General features: G+C 37.5%; 1 protein-coding gene across 1 annotated transcript; it reads left to right on the top strand.

Annotated features, from left to right (window-relative positions):
* Positions 1-988: 988 nt before the first annotated feature.
* mmp2 (matrix metallopeptidase 2) lies at positions 989-21,398 on the top strand. The gene is made up of 13 exons (XM_017459289.2): positions 989-1,402; positions 1,862-2,088; positions 2,605-2,753; positions 3,364-3,492; positions 3,579-3,752; positions 4,312-4,485; positions 6,696-6,869; positions 7,062-7,217; positions 7,801-7,927; positions 15,373-15,509; positions 16,221-16,380; positions 17,404-17,513; positions 20,404-21,398. The coding sequence occupies exons 1-13, from the start codon at positions 1,247-1,249 to the stop codon at positions 20,502-20,504; spliced, it is 1,974 nt and encodes a 657-aa protein (XP_017314778.1). The 5' UTR covers positions 989-1,246; the 3' UTR covers positions 20,505-21,398.
* Positions 21,399-21,818: the final 420 nt, after the last annotated feature.

The following is a 21,818-nucleotide window of genomic DNA, read 5'->3' as shown; positions in this document are numbered from 1 at the left end:
TTTTCTTATAGACACTTCACATTTTGTGAAGCTCAACGACCTTGGACTTACCCATTGTTATGAATGAGTAAGGGAATTTGGCCTATGTGCTACACCATATTTATTCCTCTGAAACAGGAAGTCATGGTTGAACATTTTCTTGTTCCTAGTCACTCAGGTGTACTACTACTACTACTACTACTACTACTAATAATAATAATAATAATAATAATAATAATAATAATATCAATGGGAATATACTTCAAATAAATTTTTCCATTATGAATCCACAACCCTGAAAAGGAGTAAGCGGTTGAAGATGGATGGATGGATGAATTCATGGGAGTGCCAATACTTTTGCACACCTATATTTAACAAATTTATTTATTTATTTATTTATTTATTTATTGCATAAACCTGATTTGTTTGCAATTGGTTGATATCCACGAGAGCAGAGTATTTGTGATTTTTTTTTAACATAGTGCCAATATTATTGGAGGACACTGTATATACTGTAGGTATACACTCAAATTTGAATAACCTACAGTTATTAGTGAAATACACTGCAGCTTCAATTTCAATGTGCATTGGCCGAGATTCTACAAACCTCTGGAACTGTACTACAGTGATGAACATCGTTGTTATTAAATCTATTTCTTCACTAAGTGTTTTGATGATGGTGGGGTCTGAGTGCTGTCTAATGCATCAAACCAAAATCCAAACTTATGATGAATACAAACTTATGATCTCACAAGTTTTCACCATACACCTTATGTTTACCTCAAATGGTGCATTTAGAGACTTCTATAAATGCATATTCGAAGTCTTTAAGTGTTTAGAACATTTAGATATATTTGTCTCTGTCATGTCTTTTTTTTTGAGTGTCTAAAATTCACGTGAGTAAAATCCATGTGATTGCCTGAGATCACGAGTCACATCAGGACTTTCCTTCGTGTTTTCGTCTTTGCACATCTGGTCTGCTTCAGTTTGCGCGCATGAGCACGTCACTCGGTGCACGCGCTGGCGGCTCCAATTTCACTGTCCTCGAGCCACCGGGAATCAAGCGGCGCCGGAGTACTGTGCGTGCGCGTCCACGAGCCCGCCTGTGCGCGAGCTCCGGATCGGTTGTGTGCAGTAGTGTAGGAAAACGAGCGAAAAACACACACGCACGCACACACACGTGCGCGCGCACACTGGAGCTTCAAGAGCGCACGGTGCCGAGCTGTTACTACCGTCTGTGTCCAGGCTCCTTCTGCAACCAGATAAAATGAGTTTCTTTACGCTTTTCAGACGGAGGCATTTAGTCCTTCGAGCTCTCTTGTTTCAGGTTCTTGCAACTTTAGGAACTTTTGCAGCGCCTTCGCCAATCATTAAGTTCCCAGGCGATGATCCTATATCCCGGACAGACAAAGAAGTAGCGCTGGTGAGTGAGTCATGAGAATTAATGTGGAAAATGTGTCATGGGTTTTACAGGTAAACACTTTGAGATATTTCATTGTAACCTGGAGTTAATGTTCATGATGGGGGATTTATTTATTTTTATTAGGAATTAAAAAAATATATTTTCTAGACTTTTTTTTTTCTTGCCACAATGCAAAATCCTGCCTTTGTTTTGGAAAGACATCTTTTCTTATTTATTGTGTTATACGTTAAAAGCTGTCATTTATAAAGAGTGCCTAAGACCATAAAATGAATGTTTAAATAAAGTTCTAAACTATTTATTTATTTTATGTGGGATGTGGTTGGAGAAGGTTTGGAATGTGGTAGCACTTCCAGTGAGGTTAACCTCTAAACTCTGTCAACTCTGTTCTTGTTTTCTTCTCTCTCTCCTTCTCTTCCTCGTCCTCCTCCCTCTCTCCTTAACTGTCTTATATATCTAAAGCATTATTTGAATAAGTTCTATGGCTGCCCACAAGATCGCTGCAACTTGATGGTTCTGAAGGACACACTGAAGAAGATGCAGAAGTTCTTTTCTCTTCCGGAGACGGGAGAGATTGACCAGAACACAGTTGAGATTATGAAGAAGCCACGCTGTGGTGTCCCAGATGTTGCCAATTACAACTTCTTCCCGGCAAAGCCTAAGTGGCAAAATAATGAAATTACATACAGGTGTGTGTGTGTGTGTGTGTGTGTGTGTGTGACTGCCAAGGCGTCCTGCTGTTTGTTTTCTGAGATAGCAAAATGAGACTACTCAAACATTTTGTTCTGGTAAATGATGTCCAGTCCCCTTTTTGGATCCGAAAATGTTTTTTTTTTCTTCTTCTCTGAAAAATATATATAACAAAAGCCATATTTGGTATCTCTGCGAGCCACAAAGAACCCAACTGGAAAGCAACGACAGCATTAGCAATGTTTAAAGAATGTCCTGACGCTGCCTTCTGTGGCTAGAGCTGACAGGAACGATGCTGTTTGCATCACTAGTAACAGAATGAGTCAAAGACAGAAAAGGGAATATTTTGATAGATGATGCCCTTATAGTTGGATGTGAAACCAACACTATAAATGAGTCATAACCACAAGTCTTGTAGGATTTTATCATGTCAAACACGGTCTATTCTAAGAGTACAAGGGTATAAGAGACTTCACTTTTGAGTATGGATGTCTAACTATCTATCTTCTCTTTAGGATCTTGGGTCACAGTCCAGACATGGATGAGGAGACGATCGATGATGCATTCTTCCGTGCTTTTAAAGTCTGGAGTGATGTTACACCTCTGAAATTCACACGCCTTACGACCGGAGAGGCTGATATCATGATCAACTTTGGGCGCAATGGTATTTGTAAAAACATTCTGGTGTGATTGTTTGTCTGGTGTCTTCAGACACCTTAGTAAATAAAGTACAAGAATCACTGACAAGAAAAGTTACATGTCAGATGACCAACAGTTTTTTTTTTTTTTTTTTTTTTTTTTTTTTTTTTTAAGGATTTCGATGTATGCAATACTTAATGCTAGATATACTTTGAGAAAATACAACATGAATAGACACTAACTACAGTTACTCTCTGCACAAGCTGTGGTTTGGTTCAACTTTGCCTTTGCAGTTTCACTGTATAATTAAAAGCACAGCTCAGTTTACTGGAAATTGCAGCTTATGAGGGCACATGAACTGTCCAAAGAAATCACAAGATAATTACTTTTTCCAAAACCTTGCTTGTTTTTGACCAGCTGAGATTTTTATCCAGTGGCTGTATCTCTGTCCTGCCAATGAACCCAAAGAAGAACAGGACATAGCAAACAAAAACCACAGATGACTCAGATGTGAATGAATCCCAGCATGTTGTTACAGACTTCTCAGATGTGTTGTAGAAATCAGGATACACTACATTTATCAGGAATGTGATGGTATACAGTATGTGCTGACTCGACATTGGTGTGATCTTTAGAGCATGGTGATGGTTATCCGTTTGATGGTAAGGATGGTCTCCTGGCCCACGCGTTCGCTCCGGGTCCTGGGATTGGAGGAGATTCCCACTTTGATGATGATGAGCATTGGACTTTGGGAGAGGGTCAAGGTATTTTCACCATACGGTTTTCATGAATATAAAGGTCTTTCTCCATGGCCCAAGTAAAACTATGTTTTCCATTACCGTCTCTCTAGTTGTAAAGGTGAAGTTTGGCAATGCAGAGGGGGAGTTCTGTAAGTTTCCGTTCCACTTCATGGGTAAACTATACAACACCTGCACAAATGAAGGACGTGATGATGGATTTCTGTGGTGTTCGACAACCTATGACTTTGACACTGATGGAAAGTACGGGTTCTGTCCACATGAATGTGAGTACCATTTAGCCGATATTGCTGATGCTATTACTAAATTTTCCAAAAAAATATATTGCCATTTTATATTATTTGCATAGCAGAGATGAGACCACGATATAGGGTCTCAGCTCTCAGTGAGAAGGATGAGAGTTTGAATCCCAGCACCGCCAAGCTGCCATGTGTTGGTCGTTATACAAGACCCTTACTCTCAGTTTCTTCAGGGGTGTTGTATCATGACTGACTCTGTGGTCTGAACCAAACTTCCTAACAAGTTGGTATATGTGAAGAAATTAATTTCACTGTACTTGTATATTTAATGACAGACTTTGCAGCTATACATTATTGCAGATGCTTGATGTTTATACTGTATATAGCACTCATCCTACACATGACTGAGAAACCCATGGTAGAACACCAGTTTGACCAAAATATTTTAGTATGTATTACCACAGAAGATGCCATACAATCTTTTCAGTATCAGATCGATATCAGCAGGAAGCTAATTATCTCTTGGAAAGAGTTCCACCCTTAAATAACCCTTGACGTTTTTAAGAGTGTACTTTGCATTTTGCAGTGCTGCTCACACTGGGTGGAAATGGAGAAGGAGCACCATGCAAGTTCCCCTTCACGTTCCTAGGAGAGAAGTATGACAGCTGCACCACTTCAGGTAGAGACGACGGGTACCGTTGGTGCGCCACTACCGAGAACTATGACCAGGACAAGACCTATGGATTCTGCCCCGAAACTGGTACCTCGTTATTTTTTACTGTCCCAATGCATCACACTTTTCTTATTAAAAGGATTGCTGCAATGTGGTTGTGAGTCATAATGTGGTTGTGGCTGGAACCATTTTGAGTTATAGACAATTATTACTAATACAATGTGAAGTGTAGCAGTATTTTGAGATGTTAAAGGACTCGAGAGATATAGTATTTGGACACATTGACAAATGAAAGCTTAATTGTCAGGTAATATTACTAAGATATAATATTTGTTGTGGTCACATTCAGTTGGCAGAGAGTCATTTTAGAGAGTCATGCTAATTTAGCCACATAAACGGGCAGTATTTTAAAAAAAAAAAAAAAAAAAAAAAAAGTGCTTTACACTTAGCAGGAAAAATGTCCACTTAGGCCATATTTCAGCCAAAAATAACAGCAGTTTGGTTTCTTTTTGAGCCACTTCAGTTAAAGACTTCTATATGCACAGATAAGTTGCATATGGTACATACTGTAATTATTGATTCAATACATATATACACATATATAAATATAATATTATATAAATATATTATATAAATATATTATATATATATATAAATATATTATATATATATATATATATATATTATAATATATCAAAATATATCAAGCAAATCATTTATATGTTTTAATTTTATCTTCCATCTTAGCTGAATGTTTAGTCATTTTGGTTAAAGCTTTGTCACTCACATGGGCACAAATGCAAACTGTTCAACCTACTAAATATTTCTAAAAATATCTCATTCTAATGACCAAAATATCAATATTTATTACTTACTGTATTTTGCCATAATTGATAGATATTTCTAAATTCCTTATCCCATCCCTTAAGTATGATAGAACCATCTGCAGTGTCCATTTGTCCTGTTAATCTATTAGAAGGCTATGAAAGTCACGCATATGTTTTGGTTGTTTTTTTTGTTTTTTTTTTCACTGTGGGCTGGCAGTAGTTTTTTTTTTCCATTGTGTCAAAAAACTGGCTAAAACTAAGAGAGCAGGCCTCTTCATCTGGATCTAATTCTCTGAGAATGTAGTCCTGTGTGTGTTTCTGTGCCAGTGTGTGTGTATACTGTATAACATCTGACTAAAAAGCAAAAGAAGGCTTGGGCTGCATCAAGTCCATCGTTCAAAATAAAACCTGAGCAGTGCGGGAAAAGTAAAGCCTCTCATTTCACCCATTTTGGAGTTTCATTTCTCTAATAATATCGCCATACTAATGTTCAAAGCATCTGGTGTTGTGCTAATGTTAAAAGCATCTCTGTCAGATTCTTTTACATTCACAACCAAAGAGAGCGTGTTGCGAGTCAGGACAGATCTTTTTGCAATAGAGATCTGAATGCTTAGACTTGGTTTCAAATGTCATTTCTTCATTTTTGATAACAAGACAGGCTTTTTCCATTAACTACCAGTGAGACTCTTAATGTCAGATGTATCATGCTATTAATATTTCCCTAGATACTAAAACACTGCTGTAAAAATCATTTATTGCCGGTTGTACTGTGAAATAGCCTTAAGAAAGTGTGGAATGTGAGTAACAGACACATTTGCATGTTGCTTTGCACTCTTTTAGCATTAAGAACATTAGAAGCTACCCTTAATATAGAGCTGGGTGACAGGAAAAATAATTAGTTTACTAAATATATTAAGAATGACATTTGGGAAGAAAAAAAAAAAAAAAAGAAGAATCCTGAAAAGGTCTGGAACTTTTTTCATGATGAAATGGAAATTATTCTGGAATTGGTTTCAGATGGATTAAAAAGCATCAAGTGGTTGCCTATATTTTGCTAAACCCTGCTAAAACAGACAGGCACATTTTATTTAACTCCAGATCCTTGTCTCTGTTGTTATTGGTCGCTGTAGTAACTGTTCACAGTTGTTTAAGCTGCTCTAGTTTCAGCCTTATACACTCCTAATCAGGCATCAGATAGGTGTAGTACACCTCAGATTTTGGTATCTTAAAGGTTGTAAGTTGATTAGCTATCTTTACATCTGTCTAAACATGTGCCCATGCACCAGTTGCAGAGTGTGGCTATGTTATCTGCCATGGCAGTCATAGTGCCTCTTTCAGTGGAAGTAGAAGTACATGGCCATTGGTTTATTGACAAAATATAGAAGACTCTTGCAAAAGTGAAAAGCATAGCTCGAGGTATAGTTTTACTCTATATCCTTTCATGAAGTTGTGTTCTTCCTTGCCCTTCAGCCATGTCTACGATTGGAGGGAATGCTGAAGGAGCTCCCTGTGTGTTCCCGTTTATTTTCCTGGGCAAATCCTATGACGCATGCACCACCTCTGGACGTAATGATGGGAAGATGTGGTGTAGTGCCACCAAGAGTTTTGATGAAGACCGCAAATGGGGCTTTTGTCCAGACCAAGGTGATCAATCACTGGATCTGTTTGGCTTAGATGTAAAATATACAATGCACAACACATAATTTGACACCATCTTGACTAACAATATGGCACTGTCATTACTGAATGCTAGTTTAAGATGACCTGTATTATAATTATATATTACAATGACCAGGCTCAGGTGTGTTGACCCATTCTTTGTCCACTATCCTCCAGGCTACAGTCTGTTCTTGGTGGCAGCTCATGAGTTTGGCCATGCTCTAGGCCTGGAGCACTCCCAAGACCCTGGAGCACTCATGGCTCCCATCTACACCTACACTAAGAACTTCAGGCTCCCCAACGATGACATCAGAGGAATTCAGGAGCTCTACGGTAATTAGAGAGTCAAACAAAACACGTTTAATGATGCTACAATTAAAATGACATACCACAGCATTATTGAATTCTCAAATCTGATTGGTCATATGGTCTGTAACAGCAGTTCTGATTATAGTATTGAAGGTAATTCAAATCATAGAGTAGGTTTATAGTAATGTGCTTATTTTATTTCTATAGTAGAAAATTACACACAAATACAAAAACACGAATATGTAATTGTTTATATGGTGCTCTTGTCTGTAAGGAAGTGTTCATTTAGCATGTATGCATGAAGTCTCCAGTAGCAGTGCTTTGTAACAGTTAGAGAAAGGCTGGTGTTCCACGACATTAGATACAACTATAAATAAGCAAAATGTAACTGTTGGCAAATTGCTTTGGTACAAGAGGACTAAACAATTTTGGGACATACAGTTATTGGAAATGTATCAACTTCACGGTGTTACCAGTAACTCCACTTCTCCTCGGGCCGCATCACACCACCCAGCCGTTGATTATTTTCCTATAACAGTACATCCTGTCATGTTTTATCACATATATAAGCATCAGAATGATGTAAGACTATTTCTCTCACTCACAGGTGTGCCAACAGGAAAGCCAGTTCTTCCCACTCAGGGTCCAGTCACTCCTTTGGATATCTGCAAAGAGAACATCATATTTGATGCTATAGCACAGATCAGAGGGGAGATTTTCTTCTTTACAAAAAGGTAACTGTGATGCTGTCTGTCTTTTCTGTGGCACGGTGCCTGTATCAGGGTCAGGATTAGATCACTTGCTAAATTAACAATTGCAGTTTGAAATATGCTAATGTCATGTCTGACTAGACATTTCAACCAAGTTTAACATGAAATGTGTTTTCAGTGAAACGCTCAGGAGCACAAAGCTCTATGACTAATAAATGACCAAAATATTATTGACCACATTTAAATAATCTAGAAATTAAAATTCTGTCCTGTGGGATTTATTAGTTGTTTTTTGTTACAGCTTAAGAACCAATGTTCTATGTTTTGCATATCTTTGGGGTTAAATGCTGCACAAATAGAATTTAGACATTATTTTACCACGAGGGTGGTTTTACATAAAGATTTAAATTTCTATATGACAAGAATGACTTACAGGCAGTTCATAGTCAACTAATCTCTAAGTGGTTTAAAAAAAATGATTGTGGAAAATGGCTGGAAAGTCATATATAAAAATAAACAATCTTTCAAAAGAAAAATCATATGTATTTAAAGAAATACTGTTATAATGTTAAAACCATCACAGCAAATTATATTCAATTTATTGAAAGAGCTACTGTGGTGCTTGCAAGGTTGTGAACCATATAGAATTTGCTAGATTTATGCATAAATATGACCTAAAACGTCATCAGATTTTCACACAGGTCCTAAAAGTAGATAAAGAGAACGAAATTAAACAAATGAGACAAAAATATTATAGTTGGTTGTTTATTTATTGTGGTAAATGATCCAATATTACACATCTGTGAGTGGCAAAAGTATGTGAACAGTTGTTTTCAGTATCTGGTGTGACCCACTTGTCTAAACGTTTGGGGTAACTGTTGATCAGTCCTGCACATCGGCTTGGAGGAATTTTAGCCAGTTCCTCAGTACAGAAGAGCTTCAACTCTGGGATGTTGGTGGGTTTCCTCACATGAACTGCCTGCTTCAGGTCCTTCCACAACATTTCTATTGGATTAAGGTCAGGACTTTGACTTGGTCATTCCAAAACATTTGCTTGGTCTTGGAGTGATCATTGTTGGTCTCCATTCCTGGGAAGGGTAACAGTGGTCTTGAATTTCCTCCATTTATACACAATCTGTCTGACTGTGGACTACTGGAGTCCTAACGTTTTAGAGATGGTTTTGTAACCTTTTCCAGCTTGATGAGCAACAACTCTTCCTGAGGTCTTCAGAAATCTCCTTTGTTCGTGCCATGATACATTTCCACAAATAGGTGTTGTGAAGATAAGACTCTGATAGATCCCTGTTCTTTATATAAGACAGGTCCTCAATCACACCTGATTGTCATCCCATTGATTGAAAGCACCTGACCTGAATTTTTCCTTCAAATTAACTGCTCATCCTAGAGGTTCATATACTTTTGCCAGTCACAGATATGTAATATTGGATCATTTTCCTCCATAGATAAATCTGATGATGTTTTAGTTCATATTTATGCAGATATATAGAAAATCATAAAGGGTTCACAAACTCTCAAGCACCATTGTATACAAGTTATGCTGCATCTGTAACTGCAATCTGTCTGTGTGGCTAGACTGTGTGCAGTAACCACAAATCGCTCTGCAGATTCCACAGCAAAATGTTTCATGGCATAAACAAAAAGCATGCTTCAACAAACTTCGGGTTGATCTGCTGACTGTACTGTTTTCTTATAATTACATAATTAAACCTCAGATAAAACATTCCATCACAGGCTTTCCATAATGTTTACAAGTATGTATGTTGTCTGCTTTTTGCAGTAGTCACTGTATTCGATGTACTAAACTCTTAGGTGGCTTGCAAATGAAAGTAGAAATGAAAGCCACAAAATTAGCATGCATACGTGTTTAATCAAGTTGTAACTGAGTAAACCCCTATGGTGACGCGCACACACACACACACACACAGACAGACATCCGTTCACTCCAGATGTCCTCTGTTGGGGACTGGATCTGATTGGCTCAGTTAACCCAAATAATGCAATCCTAAGCAAAACTCATTGAAGTTGTTGGTTTGAACACACACCACGCTTATGTACATAATGTGGTCTCCGAATCGAGCCTTTGGAGCAAAAGAGTGCGCTTAGTGTTCTGAACACAGACCTATCTTTAATACGAATTCAATCCTTACTGCTCTGTGGTTAGCAATGATGATCAGGAGACCACACACACACACTGAGGGCTGTATTCAGATTTCTGGTAAGCACCGGTAGTGAGGAACTAATGCCGAAATACCTCATAGACCGGTATTGAATCCTCAGAATTATCTACGAAGTTCAGCATTGATCAGACATCTGTGCATGGGGGTGGAGTGTTACTTAAACAGAGGTTTTTTTTTCTTTATCCTGTAAAGAACTGAAATGTTTTGGGGTTTTTTTTTTTCCTCTTGGAAATTCAATCCAGCTGTCTGATAATGCTTGTGACACCTAGCTTTTACCTTGAAATTCAAGTCTGGTACAGTGACGGTCAATATTAAATATTCAAATTGGAAGTTAAAATAAATAATTGTATGAATCATCCAAACTTCTGCTGTAACTCCCAGTATCAGCAATCACATTTTTCATACCACTAAAGTCAGTTCCAAAGTTTGTTGTAATTAGAATATTTAAAAGCATCATCCGATCTGTATTATCAAACTTGCATCTGAGTATTAAAAGTAATAATGATAAACATAAAATACTGTTAATAATCACAATAGTACATGTGAGGACATTGTCAGTGGTCCAATTCATGGCAAATGTGTTCAGTGGGGTTGAGGTCAGGGCTTGGGCCACTCGAGTTCTTCCACTCAAACATTGGCAAATCATCATGGGCCTTGCACCTGCACAGGAGCTCTGTCATGCTGGACCAGGTTCGGGCCTCTTAGTTCAAGTGGAGGGCAGTTTCAGTGCTACAGCATACAAAGACATTCTAGACAACTGTGTCCTTACAACTTTGTGGCAATAATTTGGGGAAGACACTTACATGATACCTTATGGTCAGTTGTGCATATACTATTGCCCATATTGTGTATATAAGCAGCATGCACCATCAACACAATACATATAACTTTTCCCACATAGCTAGTGACCGTGTTTTTTAACTTAAACTGACAACTTAATTTGCCAATTCTGAATACAGTTGGGACCCTCGTGATGACCACCTATGAGGTCTGTTCATATTCCTTCACTTCATGCCCAAGAACTATCTAGGGTATTTGGACACTATCCTGATTGGCATAGCCCTCTAGTTAAAAATTGCACATGGCAAATAGGTATGAAGTATGAAAATCTCGTTACAGAGCTGCCTGCTTTTGCTCAACTATACATGTGCATGTTTGTTTTTAATTTACTTTAATTATAATCTTTTGTTGTTAGTAGCTTTCCTGTGTGTTTTGTTTAGATTAGGATCAATTCAGGATTATTTACAGCACAGCTGTTATATGTTGGACTCAGTAGTATAAACACCAGCTGTTAAGAAAGAGTATTTCAGAGAGCCTTTTATTGCCTCACATGGCTACATTTCAGTAGAATTTTGCAACAGATTTGATTTTAACTTCTCTTTATAAAAAAAAAAAAAAGGTGAACGCAGAAGTTGTATGAAGTCTAAACTTCATGGCCTTTGTGGGAAGAAAATGATTATTCCTGCAAATACCTGATGGTAGTTAAACAAATCATATTAAGATATTGGAAATGCCATTGTGATCAAATATATATTTTAGAATGATCCTAAACTCAGTCAGCAAGTAATAAAGAGGCTCACTACTCTAAGGAAAGATGATATTAGCCCTGAGATATTCACAACAGTTGGGTCACTTTCTACAGCTGTGTAAACCATTTGGCAATCAGACAAAGAGGCAGATATGTTGAAAAACTTCCATGGATAATAAATTCTGTGTGCATTATATTTGTGTGGCTGCAGTGGAAATTCCATCTCTTTATTTTGCTTTAAGTATTCAGTTTTTTTTATATATATATATATATATATATATATATATATATATATATATATATATATATATATATATATATATATATATATATTATATATAATTAAAGCTCTGATTGTTTTCTTGTGAGTCAGTGGACCTTTAGGCAGTTTCCCTGTAATCCTCTCTTGCTGTCCTGTTGGAGCTTGCTGGACTATAAGAAGGGAATGCTGACAGGTGTGTATTCAAGAGCAGCTGTTAACTCAGTGCTGGAAGGGAGTGGCGTCTAGTCATTTGATTACCGCGTCTACCATTCCTAGCGTCTAGAGCTATAGGTGGACTGTGATGCAATAGGAACATGAAAGTCTTAACTCTCCCATTCATCCAAGTCACGTATATACATTCATTTGTCCTTTTTTTTTTGCTGTTTGTTGGGAATACCAATCTGCTCTGAAAGAATAAGTCTGGGCATAGGACAATTTTATAGGGATGCATTTAGCTTAAAAATGTGAATATATAGGGAGTAAAACGTGTATAGATATACATATATAGGTACAAGGTACAAAAATGAGCCCTGTGACTGCATGCCAGCTAACATTGTGTTTGGCTGAGCATCATGGATATTGTAATCTGCAGCAGGCACTGACTTTGACATGACAGAACTCCACCTTTCCACCAGAGAGCTCATTCTGAGATGGTATTTTATATTCATCTTCATCTCCATCCTTGTCCATGGAGCTGAGTGATCCAAGCATTTAGCGTGGAATTCTCCAACAAGTGCTGGGTCCAAGGCTTCTTGAGCTGAGACTCAGCAGTGTTCTTGAGTACTGTAACCCTCTCAGAGTATGAGTTACTGTAGCTGTCTTCTGTGACTAAGATGGCCCTTACTGTGATTACAGAAGGAGGGACCAAGAATTACAGGTTTGAAAAGGGAAACTTGACCACTTCTTGATGGATGGAAATCTATTGTGTACAAGCATACCAGCTCCCCTGGTTTGAACAGTGGTGTAGCAGAGCAATGTCTGTCAGCAAATTCCTGTAGAATGAATGCTAGTTCTGTGCATCTCTGGACCTCCTCCCAGGCCCTTTTGCTTTTATGAAACGATTCATTAACAGCAGGTGCTTCAGTCAACAATAATGGTTTGTAGCAAACTGGAAGGGTGTGAGAGGGTATATTCCTCCTATGAGACAAAATGTGACCATCAGAACACTCTTCATAAATGGTTAAGAATGGTTAAGTTATCTCTCTTGATAATGAAATGAGGCTGATTGAGATTCCTAGCTTTTTCATGATCTCCATAATTGTGATGTGAAATAGGAACCCCTGTCTGGTACTATATCTTGTGGAATACACATTTTGGTGATTTGTGTGGCATTTACCTGAGGTTTGTGTGGCATTTACTCTAGATTTTTAAAGTTTGCAGTAGATGTTCCATCCGCTCTAATTAATGATGTCACTCCTCCCGTGCCAGTTTGATGGCCATCAGTTCCTGTTTACCATGGAATCGAGTTTTATTCCCTGAAAGTGATTTTCCTTTAAAGAATGCAGTGGGAATTATTTTTGATGGAGATCCTCCATGTTGATGATATCTAATGATATCTGAGGCATCCATGATGAAAGGCATCAGGGTGTTTGAAAAGAGCTGTGGTGAATGTATGGGTGGTCTGCCTGGGTGGTGCAAACATGTTTCTTGGAAACACCCGTTAAAAGTGATATGACAGGCACAGTTGTGGAACTGTGGAAGATGGGGAAACCTATTAACCTTTGAAGGTCTTTAAGCATTGGGGCGTTGGCTATTCAGTGACTCTCCAAATTGTTGTGTAGTTCTTGATAAATTCTCCTTAACTAATAATATAGCCCAAAAGGTTCACAGGATACATGGAGCTCACATTTCCCAGCTTATTTGAATAGATTAAAGTTTCCTATTTTGCCTATTGAATCCAATCTTTCAGTCGTTAGGGATAATGATATATGTTGCCAATGTATGTGATGACAAATCTGCCCAGTATATCTTGGAGGGCAGATTTTCTGTATCTGGACAATAGCAGGGGCATTTACCAATCCCTATGCCATAACTAAGTATTTATAGTTACATGGTGTACTAAATGCTGTTTTTGATGTAAGCACTTCCTGAATCCTAATAAGATTGAAAGTATTTCATACATCAAGTTTGGTAAATATGGTGGTGGATGTTAGTTGTTGCAGGACAGATTGTGCCTTCTGAAGTTTGCCTGAGATGCAATAGTCAGTATTGGGTCTACTACTTCCTCCTTTCTTAGAAATGAAGATGCTTACAGAAGTACTCAAGTGGATGATATGATGTACCCCTGTTATAATGTCTCAATGATGGACTCCTCTATTGCTTTATTTTCTGTGGGAAATAGAGAACATATGTGACCTTGCTGGAGTAAGGTCAGAAAACCAATCAATGGTATGTCCATAAGGTCTGTGTGGAGGTAGGGCAAAGGCACTGGCTTGACTGAACACATCTTAAAACTTGTCATAACAGTCTGGAATTTTGACTGATTATATGGCATGTTATATAGGGTGACATTGGAGCTATATGAATTTTGGAGGCCATTTCACTACACATCATGCTGATGTTGGGACAGTGGGATATAGCTTGACAGGTGATGACTCTCACCCACTGTCTTGCCATCCTGACTGCTCTCATGCTGGTGACCACTGAAAGTGGAGTACTTTTGGAATGTGAAACATCTTGGTAGTAATGACAGTTTACATTCACCACATTAGTATGAGGTTGTACTTCAACGTGCTCTCCAGCACAGGCTCTTTTCTAGAAGGTTGTTGTTTACCTGAGGTCAGTTAATTGTCAGTTATCTGCATGGTACAAAGCAAGGGGAAAATCCAAAAGCCTGCAAACAATAAGAAACGTTTTGTAAATTCAAAGAACAGCATCAGTAGGAAGACTTTCAATGAAGGACTCAATGCAGTGGTGGACTCGAGTGGAGTAATTACAGGGTTAAAACATTGCTGTAGCCTGATTTTTTTTTGTATTTGCTGTTTATTGAAATGCATAGGCCGGATCTGCCTATTCAAGGTCTGAAATAATTTGGCCTTTGAGAAATAGGTCAGCGGAAAAGGAGCTGGGGGAAGTGGGTATTGTTGCTGGGCTGAATGTTGGAAAAGCACAGTTTGGGCCTGTCCCAGTGGCTCCGCTCTCTGCCATAACGAGAAACAGATGCTCCAATGAATCACCCCATTGTTGCCAAGAGGCAAATCTACTAATGCAGCCTCTCTCTCACTTTATCTCTCGGTCTTGCTCTCTCTCTCTCTCTTTCTCTCTCTCTCTCTCACACACACACACACACACTTACACAGTTCCTCATCACTAACTCCTTCTCTTTTTCACTCTAGCCTTTGGCTGCCACTTCGGTCCCTTTTTTGAAGTGATGCTATTCTATTCCTCACCAGCATCACTCTTTACTGAATCCAGTTTTATTTATGCATAGAGTCATTCAACTCAAAGTCAACCCTGGGTCAATTATCTTATTTCCTCTCAGGTTCCTGTTTAGAACTACTAACAAAGACAAGAAGCCATCAGGACCATTGTTGGTGGCCACTTTCTGGAGTGAGCTTCCTGAGAAGATAGATGCAGCCTATGAGAACCCGCTGGAGGAGAAGTCCGTGTTCTTTTCAGGTAAAGTTGCACAGAGGATATCATAAAATTAAATCAATGACAATCATTTTAATGATATATATAACTTAATAAACAGATAGAAATAGAAAATAGCTACTAATTTTTTGCAATCAATATGAAATTACAAAAGAAAGTTCAATTACAAAGTTATATTTAGGTCTGATGTACTCTGTAATTCTGTCTCAGCCCCTCTCCAAGGCTATGACTCAGCGACCGACCACTTTCCAGTGTCCCACGTCTCCAAGGAGACTATTTGCAGCTAGTTCTCTATGATGGTGTACAATCTGTCTGAGTAATTGTAATATACTGAGATTACATTTCCCTTATTATTGACACAAAAAAAGAAAACCAGTTTTTAAAAGAGCTCTGTATCTGCAGTCCCTGTATTTGTTATTTTTTTGGGGTTTGGAGGAAGATTCAGCTTTATAGATAACACTTATAAAATGTGTCCTACCATGTCATACTTTGGGGAAAAGTTATAATGCACAATTGCGTGAGGAGTTATATTAATCAAGATGTAAAACACTGGAATGTTTCATTACACATTACGGACAAACTTTGTCAAATTGATTTTGTTAGTCAAATAAAGACTATATATATAAATAAGACCTACTTAGTTTATTTTGGTCTCTTATCTTAAAAATACCTGGATTTAGTCTCTATGTATGTCGTCATATCAAGTGTGTGTGTGTGTGTGTGTGTGTATCCTAGGTAATGAAGTGTGGGTGTATTCAGGGAGCAATCTGGATAGAGGCTATCCTAAAAAGATCTCCTCCATGGGCTTTGCATCAGATGTTCCCCACATAGATGCGGCCTTTGCCTACCAAAAGACCAAGAAGACCTACCTGTTCTCTGGAGACAAATTCTGGAGGTACCGTCTCAACTATCACACACACTGTGACAGAGATAACAATACAAATAATCAAGAGTCATGTTCAGTGGAGGAAAAATGCTGAAATTAAATTACATATATATTTGAGTGTAAAAGTTTTCATACCCTTAGGACAAAATAAAGACAACTTTGATTTCACAGATGTTCCCAAATGGTCAAATAATACAGACTGTGTTGTATCACAGCTTTATGCATTTCTTGATTCTGATTGGTTAGAAGGTGTTGCTTAAATTGCCAACAGGTTTATGTTAATGCACCTTTTCTAATATGTTATCATTTCTATGGTAACTTACACAGGGATTTGTATGGTGGACACTCCACCTAAATGGGTTAAAATGATTCTTCTAATTTATTTACCAGTTTTGGAAGGAGTCTCCAGTAACAGTCAGAGGTAAAGCTGTAACTTTCCAATGTAAAAAAGTCTTCAGGCTGGAGGGATTTGGGCTTTGTGGTTTCTCTGTAACACGACAAGCTACATTTTGTCGTCTTATTGCCTTCCAGGGAGAAAAAAGAGACTGTGTAGGGAACAACTATTTATAGCTTCTGCTATAACAAGTAATAACAGAAACTAACTTGTTTCGTGGATCTTCCACAACATTAAACATAACTGTAAAATAATAAGTATAAAGTATAGCATTCTTCAGTATTTTTTACCCCATTATAATTATTGCCAAATTGCTGTGGTGTAAAAGGAATAAAACACGTTGGAATGTGCTGTTATTGGAAAATATTCAATTTCAGGGTGGTAACATGTCATTCGGCTGTTGATTATTTTCTTATAACATGTGTTTTATTCCTTACTGAAGACATGTTATCTGGTCTTTGATGGATCCAAAATTTTGCACTTAACTGTATGCCTAGCAATTTCTTGAAATAACATTACCAGCATATGTTAAACGGCCAATGTCTTGATTAAACATCTGTATCCAGCAGTAATTAGCTACAATGTTGTCTTGTTTGTTAGCATGTAAACAGCACCTGGTTTGATTTTTAACCTCACAGATACGATGAGACCCATTTAATAATGGATCCCAGCTTCCCCAAACCCATTGCTGATTTCTGGAACGGACTTCCTGATGATTTGGACGCTGCCTTAAGTTTGAACGGAGAGAGTAAGAGACTCAGTGGTTTTTATATGATCTCATTAATAGATAAAGTTACTGTATAATCTATAAACATTATATTCCTCAGGTGACCTGTTATCATGTGGCAAATATGTGGGTAGGTTTGTAGAAAGTCAACATGGACTTCTTGCTAGTTATATCACTGCTCCATTTTATGCAGAGAACACACACAAGCACACTCTTACTGCAGTCAGTCGTCACCTAAACTCCCACATACACTCTATTAAAAAAAAAAAAAAAAAAAAAAGTGTTAAATAGAGCAAGTGTGTGTGTTGCCTGAAACGAGCCTCTATGCTGGTAGCTAACCAACTCTATGTTGCAGATCATTTTTTCCCCATTTCCTGTAAATGCCAGCACCTTATTTGTTTTAGCCATAGCTTCAGAGTGAATGTTTACTTGAGGACCAATTTCTGACATGGACTTTATCAATTAACCTATTTCCTTCCCTGTTACGTATAAATTTGAATCTTTAAATAAAGCAACCATAAAAATTCATAAAGCAGCCAAGACAGAAAGAATCAGTTCTTCAAAAAGTATTCATTTGAATTGTATCTTAATTTGCAGATTAAGATTATATATATAATATAAGACTTCTGCCTCTTAACTGGATATACAGAAAATAATTTGTTGATCTGCACAAAAATACAAAGTGAATAATTACACGAGGGGACAAGTCACTAGCCCAGTCATCCAGGAAAAGTATATTAACAGGGGGAAAAAAAAAAAAAAAAAAAAAGATAAAATCTAGTTATTATTGCTTTGTACTGATTCTGAATCCCACCACCTGCGGCACTACATACATCAACTTGTGACCTGCTGTTCTACTAGGTTCTACTAGATATTAATTAGCATGAACATAAGACAAACTATATTTTCAGAATCTGGAACATGCAGCTACAGTCATGTGAAAAAATTAGTACACCCCATGGAAATTGTTGGCTTTTTTTTTGTTTGTTTGTTTTTTTTAAACACATATTTGGACAAGCAAACATTTGATCCTTTTTGAAACAGTGCCTATTAATAAAGGTGATACACTATCAAATTACACTTAAAATTGACATTTTGTAGTAATTTTCACAGTTTAAATGTACATAAAAAAAAAACAGATCAGTCACATGGAAAAAATAAGCACACCCCTACATTTTTCACCCCTTCTATTCGATAAAATTAGAATCATTGTTGAAGATTGGGTGCCAGTGATTTGTACCTGCTTAGGGAGTGCAGGTGGAACCTGTCTTATTTATACCCCACTCATATCTAGTGTCTGCTGTTCCCTTTGTTATTGAGGTGTGTGGTGTCATCATGCCAAAATGTAAAGCGCTCTGTAAGGCCTTCAGAAAAAAAAGTTGTGGATGCCTATGACTCTGGTAAGGGATTTTAAAAGATATTCAAATTATTTGAATTACATCATTCCACTGTAAGGAAAATAATCTACAATTGGCGCAGATTTCAAATGACTGCCAGTTTGTCCAGGACTGGTCGTCCCAGCAAATTCAGCCCAAGAGCAGACCGTCTGATGCAAAAAGATGTCTCCAAGAACCCCAAAATTTCATCACATGATCTGCTAGTAAGTCTTGCAGCTGTTGGTGTCAAAGTGTGTGTTTCTACGATCAGAAAGAGATTGCACAAATTTGATCTGCAGGAAAAAGACTACAGTTTTCCAATGAGAATATTGACAAAGACCATGCCTTTTGGAATAATGTGCTCTGGTCAGATGAATCAAAGATAGAGTTGTTTGGCCACAGTAACAGCAGATATGTTTGGCACAGACCAAATACAGCTTTTCAAGAGAAGCACCTTATACCAACTGTGAAGCATGGTGGTGGAAATGTTGTGGTTTGAGGTTGTTCGCTGCCTCAGCGACTGGACTGCTTGCATTCAATGATCCAACTCTGAATTCTGCATCACATCAAAGAGCACTTGAAGATAATGTGAAACCATCTGTCCGAAAGTTGAAGTGGACCTTTCAAGTGGATAATGATCCTAAGCACACATCCTAAGCAAATCCAACAAGGAATGGCTCAAAAAGAAGAAATGGAGGGTTATGGAATGGTCTAATCAAAGCCTGGATTTGAATACAATTTAAAAGTTGTGGGGGGATTTGAAACAGGCAGTACGTGCAAGAAAACCCTCAAACATCTTGCAACTGAAAGAATATTGCATGGAAGAGTAGTCAGAAATTCCTGCAAGCCTGGTGGACAGTTATGCAAAACACCTACAAGAAGTTATTTCTGCTAAAGGGGGCAATACTAGCTTCTCAAGCCAAGGGTGTACTTACTTTTTCCACAGAAGAATATCACATCTATTGATATTAATGTTGAATAAATGATTGAAAAAGCTAATTTTCCTTATGGTTTTCTTCAAATATATCAACTTCAGTAATAGGCGCTGTTTCAAAGATAATCAATGATTCTTGTCCAAATATGACAAAAAAAGCCAACAATTTCCATGGGGTGTACTTATTTTTTCACATGACTATGTGGAAACATTGACCAACTGCAAAATGAAGTCCAGCGCAAAGCTGCAATTTAGCACAATAGCCAGTTACCTCAAGGTTTTTAAACAGCAAGGGAAAAAGACTCTAGGCTGACTCAGATAATACATTTTAAGTGCAATGTGAGGACAGAACAGCATCTCTTATACCCGGAATGTTGACTTGCTGACCTTTTATTAAGGGTGCAAACTTGATGTGCTGCATGATTATATATTTGTTTGTTTCCCTTAATCTGTGTTAACTCACTTCACTAGCACAGCATACGTTATTACAATTAAGTCTAGGGAATCAAAATCGAAACGTAGGACTGGGATTGTGGATTCTCCTGGCATTATTGTTTCAGCTTCATATTGTGTTTTTTTTTTTTTTTTTTGTGCCCTACAGCCTACAGCTACTTCTTCAAAGGCTCCTACTATTACAAAATGGATGAGAACTTTAGAATCGTCAAAGTGGGAGAGGTGAAAACAGACTGGCTGCACTGCTGAGCAGCAGCACGATCCTCCAGCCATGACCTTTAAGTTTGGATCATCTTATTCTGTGCCACTATGGTGTAATGTTTTATTGGCAACACTCCAATTTGTCAGAATGTCTTCTCTCCCACTGATCTCTCCCAGGTGAGATCAATCTGGTATTAGTCAGCCTGTGAGGCTTTATCATAGCTCTGGTGATCTTCCGTAATGGAATATAGTTAAAACCAGATCTTATAAACTATTTGCATTGTGATAATTGCTGTTTCTTTTCAGTGCTCAATCGTTTTTTGTTTTTTTTTTACTCATGGCCTCCTTAAAAGAAATTAATTTGTATGTCATGCTAGATTTGCAAAGACATCAGGTATGTCCCCACTGAATATTCATACAACATTGTATTCCATGTATTTTTTTTATTTTTTTATTTTTGTCTGCATAAACCGGATTCAGTCGAGTAGGACTGTAAGAGTACGATCATAAGCATAAAAATGTGTTGGAAATTCATTTGATGTTTTGACGTTTGTTTATTATTCTATTAGTGGAAAATCTTATTTGGTGCAGTATTTTTTTTTAAATATCATTTCATAGGGGTAAGCACTTTTTTGTACATTAATTAAAATTGTGTTCTGCAGCAACACAGAGACCAAACATAACAGTAGCACATTTTTCTTTTTTTTTCTCTGTTCTTTTTCTTTCATGGCACTAGGCAATTGAGGGCACGGGTTGCCTGAGACTGTATATGGGTTTGTTGTGTGATGGACTCATGACCGAAAAGTATCATGGAAAATACTGTTAATTAATCATATGTACTTTTATTTTGACCTTTTGAGTTGGCATTATGTTTTTATTATTGTTTGCTTTGTGCACTTTGTCATTACATGTAATTCTGAAAATAAAGACAGATTTCCTGTAGCCCTTTGTTTTTATTATTAAATTAATCAAGCAACTAAAATATGTGCACAAAATAGATTTCATTTTTAGAATTCCCAGAAGTATAATCCCATAATAAGTATGGAAACAGAAAGTACATTGCTCACTCATATGAATGCTGCACCAACTGATTTCAGTGAGCTTAATTACTGTTATATCGAGGTGAAATAATTAACACCTGAATAAACAGCGACATCTTGTGGCTGATTAGAGGAAACACAAATGCCCTTAATCTTGTTAGTCTTGTTAGTCTTGTTAGTCTTGTATTTGGAAGTCATTAGATTATATATCTTGTGTCATATTTCAGGGATATAAACATAATGCCCAGAGTGATTAAAAGAAAAGTAAATTCTTTAGAACGGGTGAAAGGTGTCAGAACAGTGCATCGCAGGATGGAAGTAT

Source organism: Ictalurus punctatus, chromosome 27, assembly GCF_001660625.3.
Source record: "Ictalurus punctatus breed USDA103 chromosome 27, Coco_2.0, whole genome shotgun sequence".
Lineage (NCBI taxonomy): Eukaryota > Metazoa > Chordata > Actinopteri > Siluriformes > Ictaluridae > Ictalurus > Ictalurus punctatus.
This window is presented reverse-complemented; position numbering and strand designations above follow the sequence as displayed.